This window comes from Propithecus coquereli, unplaced genomic scaffold (genome assembly GCF_000956105.1).
Source record: "Propithecus coquereli isolate 6110/MARCELLA unplaced genomic scaffold, Pcoq_1.0 Scaffold236, whole genome shotgun sequence".
Lineage (NCBI taxonomy): Eukaryota > Metazoa > Chordata > Mammalia > Primates > Indriidae > Propithecus > Propithecus coquereli.
Genome location: NW_012147908.1, coordinates 3,458,615 through 3,470,118, shown reverse-complemented (window position 1 = coordinate 3,470,118; position 11,504 = coordinate 3,458,615). Strand labels below are relative to the sequence as shown.

General features: G+C 38.5%; 1 protein-coding gene across 1 annotated transcript; it reads left to right on the top strand.

Annotated features, from left to right (window-relative positions):
- Window positions 1-5,338: 5,338 nt before the first annotated feature.
- Window positions 5,339-8,327, top strand: LOC105811568 (protocadherin beta-14). Its single transcript, XM_012645818.1, has one exon. It carries the CDS (start codon window positions 5,915-5,917, stop codon window positions 8,309-8,311), a length of 2,397 nt encoding a protein of 798 aa, XP_012501272.1. The 5' UTR covers window positions 5,339-5,914; the 3' UTR covers window positions 8,312-8,327.
- Window positions 8,328-11,504: the final 3,177 nt, after the last annotated feature.

The window sequence follows — 11,504 nt, the reverse complement described above, 5'->3', positions numbered from 1 at the left end:
TATATTACTTTGTTCTACTTATTAATAATTTTCAAATGTGGTCATGATTCACTAACTTGATTTCATGATATACTAATGGGTAGTAACCCAAAGTTTGAAAACCACTTTTTTGATATATAATAGATGTTGGACATTGAGAGTATCAAAAGATAATCCTCTAGAGTTCTAATTTTGTTTTTAAAGTTTTCAGACCATTGCAGGAGGGATAGCTTTGTCTTGTGCTGCACAGGCTCCACCTAACCACTCTTACTATTAAGGATCTTACTACACTATAGAAGAAAAAGCCTTCATGGCTGAGAGAGGAGATTTTCCATGAATTTTATCAAAAAGTCTAAAGTCCATAGGTTTTGGAAGAAAAATGTAGATGAATAAAATTAGTGAAAGTATGGAGGAAAGGGAAATGTGTATGTGTGTGAGAGAGAGCAGGCATGGGAAAGAAGAAATGAGTGGGGATGAGTAAAATTAATGCTTCTAGTGGCACAAACTAGACTCAATTGCTTCTTTAAGATGTTTTAACACTTTTTATTAACATTGTAGAGGGACTGGGTATTAGTCAGTTGATAATGCCAAGAAGTACGATCTATTTTTCTAGTATATATAAGATAACCTAATGTTTACCCTTCTTGAAAGCTAAGATTTGACTACCAGTTCTGCTGAACTGTATGAACCAAGTAATCACTCTTGCCATTCAAGATAAATGGAGAGAACAGAAGTCAACTGTGTTGCATGCAAGCTAATTGAATTCTAATTTTCTATTATTGAAAGTGGAACTAGGAGCAAGTTCTTTTCCCTCTAAATGAAAGCTTCTTTATGCAGAGAATAAAACTCACAAGATGTTATTAAAGTCAAGTATTAAGATTACTTCCTGTCTTTACTGCACTTAGTGGGAGACAACCGGAGGTCCTTTGGCTTAAAAAGATATAAAGTGTTATAGCTTCTCAGTACACCAGACAAGATGCGTCAAATGCTGAATGTGAAAAGTAAAGATGGCTGCTTCACACACATTAGAATGGCTATAATCAAAAAGACAGATAAGACAACAAGTGTTGGCAAGGATGTGTGGAAATTGGAACCATCATGCGTTGCTTGTGAGACTATAAAATGACACAGCCTCTTTGAAAGCAATTTGGCAGTTCTTCAAAATATTAAATATGTGCTTACCAGATGACCAGCAATTCTACCATGTACCTACTAAAAGAAATAAAAACATATGTCTACGAAAACTTATACACGAATGTTCATAGTAACATTATAAATAATAACCAAAAGTGGAGACAATCGAAGTCTCCATCAACTGATGAATGAATAAACAAAATGTGATATTGCCATATAATGGAATTGTGATTACTCAGCAATAAAATGGATTGAAATACTGCTGGCACACGCTACAACATGGATGAACCCCCAAAATATTATGCTAAGTGAAAGAAGCCAGTCACAAAAGAGTGCACACTGTATGATCCCACTTATATGAAATGTTCTCAATAGGTAAATCAATAGAAACAGAAAGCAGACTACTGGTTGTCTAGGACTAAAGGGAGGGTGGCTGGTGGACAATGACTGCTACCAGGTACAAGTTTTCTTTTTGAGGTGATGAAAGTGTTCTAAAATTAGAATACGGTGACAGTTACACAATTCTGTAAATATTGTAGCCATTTCTGGTGAGGGATTGCTTCTGTGCAGATGGTGCCTCTAGCTGTGTCCTCACACGGTGGAAGGGGCCAATGATCTCTCTTGGCCTCTTTCACAAAGACACTAATCCCATTCATGAGGACTCCACCCTCGTGATTTAATCACCTCACAAAGGCACCACCTCAATACTGTCACATTGGGGATTAGGTTTCAACATATAAATTTTGAAAGAACACAAACATCCAGACCATAGCAACACTTCAGATGGGTGAACTTTTTGCTGTGTAAGTGATATCTAATAAAGCTGTTAAAAATAAAGGTGGGAGTGGTTCTAGCAGCCTGCCTGTTGTCTTCTCTCATTTCCACTGCTAGAGGGGGAAAAAGCAGTTCAAATATCTCAGACAGAAAATCTAACAGATGCAACAGTGGAGACAAGGACCAAGTACTTGTCGCATCAAGTTTTTCCAGATACATGAGCAGCAGGTCTCCTCTGTTTATGGAAAGAACTATCTTAATGCCCTGACTACATGCTGAATTTTTTCACCTCCCAGAAATTGTTCTTTCTATGATATAATAATTTCAGATCTATTCCTCTGAGAACACAGTCTTTAACCTTCTCATTCTGCTACATCTGTTACATCTTATCTTTGGCCTTATCTGGACCTCTGTTCCATGATCCTGCTACTACCTATCAAACCCTCCTATTTTAATTTCCTTCCTATGCAGCTGATTCCCTCATTTACTACTTTCAATTCTCTCATGCCCATATTCTCAATTCCCTTGTTCAATTTGCTTTCACTAAAAAACACCTGATAAAACTCCACTCCAGATGAATATAGTCTTCTTCCTCCTGTCTTATACCTGGGCTGACGCACTCTACAAGACAAAACTTACAAAATTATCAATACCATTGCCACTATAAAGTTATCATATCCATTGGGCTTCTGAGACCAAGAACTCCTTTCATAATTTTCTTAATCAGCTTTTTCTTCCATTCTCCACAACTATCTTAAACTCACTTTAAACCTCTCACCCTACCATGTACCTAACCCCTTTTAGCAGATAAACTTTCCTAATACCTTACAGAGAAAATAGAATCCATCAGCTGGCAATTATCTCAATTTCCTACTCCCTAGTCTATACCATTGACAGCGTCTGTACCTATACTTACCTCCTGCTGAGGTCCGTACCACCTAAGTCCAATCCCTTCATATATTGTTCGGATCCCATCTTTAACTACCTCCTAGGTCCTAACATTATTTCTTCTGTATCTTAATTTTCTCCCTCTCTACTGAATATCATACATTGACATTTTAAATATGTTCAAGTTTCTCTAGTCTTAAAAAATACCCTCAAAGTCTAAATTCTTCACCAGATATCAATCTATTTTTTTCCTTTTCCAGCCTTTTCTTCCTTTACAAATTTCTTGAAAGGGTTATCTACCCTCGTTTTTGCTTCCTAATCCCTCTCACTTTTCAATCAAATGCAATCTAATTTTCATCACAACCATTCTACTTAAATTACTATTGTAAAAGTCATAGAGGATTTCTGTATAACTTAAGTAAGATTATACCGTGGGAACAATCTGATGCAACTACACAGTGGCTTGTAAACATGTCTATCATTTTCATGTTACAGTTCCAATGTAAATGATTAGGTAGATAGGGCAGCCTTGCTAATCACAGTCCTTCTAGAACTGAATTTTCTTTCAAGTAATTGCTCCGACATTCCCTATGGCAATGTCATAATTTGTATGGCTGTAGCTGGGTCACTACCACAGTTACGTTCTAGCTGGCTTGGAGGGAAGAGGCATATCCAGATGGCTTAGGTTCTAGACTTAGAAATAGCAAACAAAAAAATCTGCTCATAATCTGTGAGAACTTAATTCACTTGCCCATACCTAACAAAAGAGGTTGGGAAAGGCAATCTATCTGAGTGGCCACGTGCCTGGGTACAGTTCTATTATTAAAGAAGAAAGGGAGAATAGAGTTTGGCAGACATCTAAACAGAATCCTCCACAAAGACCATCTTTTTAAATCCAATGAACAATTATAATACTTATTTTTCTTGATTTTTCTGAAGAATTTGCTGCCATTGATCTTCCTCATCTCCTTGAAATACTACTTGCTTTTGGTTTCATGATTTTGAACTCTAGACCTTCCCTGTCTTTTAAAAGATACTTCTTTTCCTCTCTCCTCTAAATGAAGGTGTTTCTCAGAGTTTTGTGCTAAATCTCTTCTATTCTTACTTCACACACTTTTTCTTGGTTATCCTAGAGCTCTCATGGTTTCAAACACCATATATAGGCTGATGAATCCCAAAATCCATATCTCCAGCCTAGATTTATTTCCTATGCTTCAGTTTCATATGTACACACACACGCGCACACACACACACACACACACACACACACACACACACATCCTACAGGCACTTACCTCAATATCAGCATGTCCAAAACTGAATACTTCATCTTTTCCACCTCAACAGTGTTTTTCAGTGCTCCCTGTCTTAGAGAATGACACCATTAACCGTCTAGTTGCCCATTCCAGAGGTGTGATAATTGTCCCTGGGTCTTTCCTCTTTTTCTCCCCATGTAACCTGTCAATCACCAGTTGTAAATATTTTATCTCCTAATATCTTTCTAATCATCCCTCCTTTTTCCATCCACACTGGCATCACCCCCATCCGGGCTACTATCATCTCCTATCTGGTCTTTCTGACTCCCCAGTCACTCCCACTGAAATTAATTATCCCTACTTCAGCAAAACCGATTTTTCAAAAATGCAGATGTGATCATATTAATCAAATGTTTAAAATCCTACATTGTGTTTGAATTGCCTTTAGGATAAATTCAAGAATCATGATATGACCTATGTAATGATTCTTGTTCATATTCTCACCCAGATCTTTTCTCTAATCTCATTTTTAAATTCTCTACTTACGTGATTTAAAGTTCAAGGGATACTTAACTTCTCTGTGTTCCTCAAGATGCCTGCCTGAAACATTTCTCCTTCGCCTGGCTAGCTCTTTCAGATCACAACATAGAGCTCACTACCTTAGGAAAGCTTTCACTGATGTCCCAAGGTTTGGGTTAGATTTTTGAATTATTATGTTTTTAAGAGAAACTTAACTAACACTTACTAGCCACTTTGTAAATATTAACTCATTAGATTGCTATAACAATAATCCTAGCAGGCAAATACTATTATTACTTATTTTACAGATGAGGAAACAGTTACATAACTTGTCGAAGTCTGTAGACAGTGAGTGGCAGAATCGGGATTCTAATGTTGATGCTTTGGTTCTGGAACCCATGTTCCTAGCCACTCTGCTACACAGCCTTGCTAGGTACAAGAAGTTCCTTCTAGGTATTTCTATATCACTCTTTACTTATGAATACATTATGACATATTTTAATTTCTTGTCTGCCAATTTTTCAGGGCTGTGAGCTCCATAAAGACAAAGATTATCTCTAACGTATTTGTGTCATGTTCTTCCTTATGCATGCATTTTTTAAAATATAGAAGTAAAAAAAAGTAAAAAAAATAAAATATAGAAGTGTAAAAAGTAATGACATTACTAACTATAATTGCTCGAACTCAACAAGTATTTACAAGAGTCAAAGAGAAAATATATTTATAATTACTTAAGAAATGGCCTGAATAAAAAATTATTTCTTCAGCTCAGGATATTTTAACAGATCCTTTTGTGTCAATTGTTCAAAACAGCGATCATTAAATGCAGTTCATGAACTTTGTCTGGATTCTGATTCAAACAAATCAACAGTAAAAGATATTTTGGAGGGAATTGGGGAAAGTCAAACACAAAGTATAAATTATGTCAAGGAATTATTGCTAAATTTGTGTGATAGTTATATTGTGGTTATGTTTTAAAAGGTCTTATCTAATACAGATGCTTAATGAGGTATTTAGAGGTAAAAATATATGATGTCTGGGATTTGCTTTTGAATACTCCAGATGTATTCATGAATTACTTTTTCAAAGAGGAAAATTTTTTAATTTAAAAAAACTCACAGGGACACATGGTGGCGCTACAGGATAAGATGAAAACAGTACATGGGCTGCCACTGTGGGCTCCATTATTCAGAACAGAGAAGATCTAACTCACTGAAAAGAGCGGTATTAAAGCAGCTGCACCTACAGAGCTGCTGGAGGGCTATCTACTCTCCAAGGGGTTCCTATTGAAAAGTCAGAGCTTTGGCTTCCAAATTAGGGGCTGAGCTTAAAGTTTTTCACAAAAGAGGTTGCCTGAAGGAACCATGGAGATCAGAGGGGTACTCACTCTGCGGAAAAGGCAAGTCCTGATTTTCTTTGTTTTGCTGGGATTGTCTGAGGCACGTACTGAATCTGCACGCTATTCTGTGGCAGAGGAAACAGAAATCGGCTCTTTTGTGGCTAATCTGGCAAGGGACCTGGGGCTAGGGGTGGAGGAGCTGTCCACACGGGGGGCCCGGGTAGTGTCTGATGATAATGAAAAGCATTTGCACCTAGATTTGCTAACTGGGGATTTGCTCCTAAATGAAAAACTGGACCGAGAAGAGCTGTGTGGCTCCTCCGAGCCCTGTGTGCTGCATTTTCAGGTGGTATTGGAAAACCCTTTACAGTTTTTTCGGGCTGAGCTGCATGTCAAAGATATAAATGATCATTCTCCTGCATTCCTGGACAAGGAAATACTTATTAAGATATCAGAAAGTACCACTATTGGAACCACATTCCTAATGGAGAGTGCTCAAGATTTGGATGTTGGAAGCAACAGTCTCCAAAACTACACAATTAGCCCCAATTCTCATTTCTCTATTAAAATTCGAGACAGTGGTGACAGAAAGATATACCCAGAACTGGTCCTAGATAGAGCGTTAGATCACGAGGAGGAACCTGAACTTAGATTAACACTCACAGCACTGGATGGTGGGTCCCCACCCAAGTCTGGGACAACTTTGGTTCTCATCAAGGTCTTGGACATCAATGACAATGCCCCTGAGTTTCCTCAGAGCCTCTATGAGGTGCAGGTCCTGGAGGACACACCCCTTGGCTCCCGGATTATCACCATCTCTGCTAAGGACTTGGATGCAGGAAATTATGGGAAAATATCTTACACATTTTTCCATGCATCGGAAGATATTCGTAAAACATTTGAAATCAATACAATATCTGGGGAAATTAATTTGAAATCAAGCCTGGATTTCGAAGTAATACAGTCCTACACTATAAATATTCAGGCAACAGATGGTGGGGGTCTTTCAGAAAAATGTACCCTTCTAGTTAAAGTAATAGATATAAATGACAACCCACCAGAAGTGACCATGTCGTCCATTACAAAGACAATTCCAGAGAATGCCTCAGAGACCTTAGTGGCTCTTTTCAGTGTCCGAGACCAAGATGCTGGGGACAATGGGAGGATGGTTTGCTCTATTCAAGATGACCTCCCCTTTTTTCTGAAGCCAACCTTCAAGAACTTTTTCACTCTAGTTTCTGAAAAAGCACTGGACAGAGAGAGCAGAGACGAGTACAACATCACCATCACCGTCACTGACTTGGGGACACCCAGGCTGCAAACCCAGTACAACATAACAGTGCTGGTCTCTGACGTCAATGACAACGCCCCCGCCTTCACCCAAACCTCCTACACCCTGTTCGTCCCAGAGAACAACAGCCCCGCCCTGCACATCGGCAGCGTCAGCGCCACAGACAGGGACTCAGGCACCAACGCCCAGGTCACCTACTCGCTGCTGCCGCCCCAGGACCCGCACCTGCCCCTCGCCTCCCTGGTCTCCATCAATGCGGACAACGGGCACCTGTTCGCCCTGAGGTCGCTGGACTACGAGGCCCTGCGGGCGTTCGAGTTCCGCGTGGGCGCCACAGACCGAGGCGCCCCCGCGCTGAGCAGCGAGGCGCTGGTGCGCGTGGCGGTGGTGGACGACAACGACAACTCGCCCTTCGTGCTGTACCCGCTGCAGAACGGCTCTGCGCCCTGCACCGAGCTGGTGCCCAGGGCGGCCGAGGCCGGCTACCTGGTGACCAAGGTGGTGGCGGTGGACGGCGACTCGGGCCAGAACGCCTGGCTGTCGTTCCAGCTGCTCAAGGCCACGGAGCCCGGGCTGTTCGCCGTGTGGGCGCACAACGGCGAGGTGCGCACCGCCAGGCCGCTGAGCGAGCGCGACGCGGCCAAGCACAGGCTCGTGGTGCTGGTGAAGGACAATGGCGAGCGTCCGCTGTCTGCCAGCGTCACGCTGCACGTGCTCCTGGTGGATGGCTTCTCCCAGCCCTACCTGCCGCTCCCGGAAGCGGCCGCGGACCAGGCCCAGGCCGACTCGCTCACCGTCTACTTGGTCATCGCCTTGGCCTCGGTGTCCTCGCTCTTCCTCTTCTCGGTGCTGCTGTTCGTGGCGGTGCGGCTGTGCAGGAGGGACAGGGCGGCCTCGGGGGGTCGCTGCTCGGTGCCTGAGGGCCACTTTCCTGGCCACCTGGTGGACGTCAGCGGCACGGGGACCCTGTCCCAGAGCTACCAGTATGAGGTATGTCTGACCGGAGGCTCAGGGACCAGTGAGTTCAAATTTCTGAAGCCAATTATCCCCAATTTTCAAGTCCGTGACACTGGTAGGAATGTGGGGGAAAAGGAGAACTTTCGAAATAGCTTTGAATTCAACATCCAATAAAACAATTTACTTTAAACTCCTAACTTTTTACTATTCTTGGCAAACTAGGGGTACTTTTTGCCTAATCTATTTTAGACTCTAGGTTGCACAGTAGTTGTGTGCATGATCATTGCTCATGCTTTCCTCACGGTCCTTTGAAAATCCTTATTAGAGGCTATAATTATATTGAAATATAATCTGTGTTTTCTGCTTTTTCATTTATTTGGTCAAAGATGTTATATTAATGGAGTTATTGCTATTTTGCTATGATAATGGTATTGTTTTGAGACATTATTCTCAATTATTTGAATATGCAAACTAAAGTATTACGAGCAAATGTCAAAGTTTATGTAATTTACTTTCAGACACCATTAAAACAACAACTAAAAATAAAAAGTGTTTTTGAATATGGGTGGAATGTATGTTGGATTTATCACACTATTTTCTCTGAATTTTTTTATCATAAAGGGTCAAAAAGATGCTACTCCTCCATTTTCGTTACTAGAGAAACTTATTTGTTTGTTTTTCAAGGATTTACTTTCTGGTAAAATTAAAGTGACCACACTGGAAATTACTGATTTCTAACACAATTTTTCCTCCAATTGTTTTTTGTTGTTGATGATGCTGTTGTAGAGGAGGAGTCTTATAGTGTTCTGGGCGTTGATATTGCTGTTTAGTTTTCTTAAATACACCATGGTTATCAGTTTAAATTTTGTATTGTTCATTATTAAAACAGAAAATAGTTTAGAGTCTTATTCTGAGTAAAATAACCTTCCATCAGAAGAGTACAAGACAAAAACTTTAAAAATTTAAATGAAGACTGAAACTGTTAAAGAAAATGATTTAGGTTCACTTCTCTGTTCATCATTGAGTAAATATAAAACATCATTAATAATTTGTGGCCTCTCTCAAATGCCTACAAAGAAGGAATGGGTCTGCATTTATGGTTTATAGATGTCCCATCATGTTACAAATTATAATATTTCAAATCTATAAGTGGACAGTTGAATGGAAGATTGTAGATAGAGATTTTGATAACCAGAATATAGCATGGATATAGGGCTAGTGTACATATATATATTTGTAATTGCTCTCATAAAAATTAAATTCTATTATAGACTAGATGATTTCATAAAATGAAATTTCACTTGCCATTGCAAAATAGGTGCAACAAATTCCAATTTCCTTAGGAATCTTTTTTCCTTCTGCTTCATGCAATTTTAACTGGTTTTATTTTGTATTGCAACAGGTACTTATTAGTTGTGTGGACTTCATTTAAATTGACATTTAAACAATAAAACCCTGAAAATAATGGTTGGGCCTCATTATCCCTCAGAGTCATAAGAAACAAAACTATACCTATGAAAGCCACAGGTAGATCAAACAAGTAAAAACTGAAGACAGAAAGAAAGAAGAATAGAGTAAGAAGGTAGAAAAAAAGTGAGATGGAAAGAGGAATAAGAATAGTATATCTTTACTCCCACCATTATCCAATTATAAGTGAAATTTTAAAATAGGAATGAAAATACAATGTTTCTAGGAATTAGCCTAAAAAAGAAGGCAGAAAACCTTTATTTAAAAAATAATGTAAATAAAACAATAAATAAAATAATTAAATGTCTGAAGAATTTGAGAAAGATACTGTTTTCTTGATAGAACAACTTAACACAATAAAGGTGTATTCTTCCCAGAATAATTTATAAATTCAACACAATCCCAATGAAATCCATGATAAGTAGGTAAAGATCTACAAAGAGTTCCTAATATTAGTATGGAAGATAAAGTTTCACAAAGAGCTAAAATAATTTTTAGAAAGAAAAATGGGGGAATGCCTAAAAAGAAAAATAGGTGAATGCTTTACATTATAAATATTAGTACATATTACAAATCTAAAGTAAGTATAATAAATCTATTTGGATGATTCAGGAACAGATTCACAGACTACCAGATAGAATAGAATCCATGGTCAGACCTTTTAATAGAACTTGATCATGATATAGGGGGTATAAAAATATCACTTGGATTAATAGGAAATCACATGTACAGACTATGTAGAGAGCTTTCTGACAGTATTTAGTGAAACTTAACATGTGCATACCCTATGATCAAGCAATTCCACTTTGGGCTATATAATATGCTAGGAAACTCTTACACAGCTTTATAAAATGATGTGTATAAGAATGTTCTTGGGAAAGCAAAGAATAGTAATCTACCGACATAGCCATCGGTAAAGCAATTGATGAATAAAATGTGTAACATGTTGGTAAAGGATTATTATACAGTGATCGAAAGGAGTGAACTAGGTATGCAACCACATGGATAAATCCCAAATGTTTTAAAAGAAAAAAAAAAGAGACTGAGATTTATAGTACAGTGATACACACACACACACACACACACACACACACACACACAGTTCATGGTATCTTATATTTGTAGAAATAAACAACTATAAAAGAGGAAGAAAGAGAGGACATAGAAAAGAAAATATTTGTGTATATACAGAGGAATAAGTGGTGCAGAAAGAAATGGGAACTAATATCAATATCAATGATAGAAGTTGTCTCTTCCAAGAGTTATTTAAATTGATTACATCATTATAGAATTGATTTAGTATTGGTCAGTTGAAGTTGGTTAAAAATACATATTATTTCTTTAGCCTCTCAAAAAGACCAATTGTCCATACACGATGAAAGCTAAGAACTTACACAAGTAATTTTGAGGTTTAATAATATCCCTGAGACTTCATATTTTTAATAAGGATCACATAAATTGTGTAGACCAATGCTTTTACTGAAAGTAACTATTAAGACACTAATATATTGTCAGGTCAAAGTTAATGTGAACAGGAAACCTAGAGGGATAAAAAAAACACAAAATCTACTTTTTCCCTGGGAACATTTGGAATTCTGGAAAATTTGAACTTCCATTTTGTTGGTTTATATAATGAAGAGAGAAATCAAAGCCCAGCAAAGTGAGAAGCTCACAGAAGACTTTCCCATTAGTAGGCCTGGATACCTAAGAGCTACGCCCTCAGCATGAGAGTAAACTGACAATGGATGAGCCCTTGTGTGGAATTTCGGTCTTGAACTTGATTTTTATACTTAAACTTGATTTAAGGCGATCATTGACAGATAGCGCTCCCGGGTTCTAATAGAACCAAATGCAGATCTTTTATTAAAGAAGGTTTATTCACTCTAAACATCAATTTATT

Coding starts and splice junctions, on each gene's coding strand:
- LOC105811568 (XM_012645818.1), top strand. CDS start 5,915: ATGGAGATCAGAGGGGTACTCACTCTGCGGAAAAGGCAAGTCCTGATT.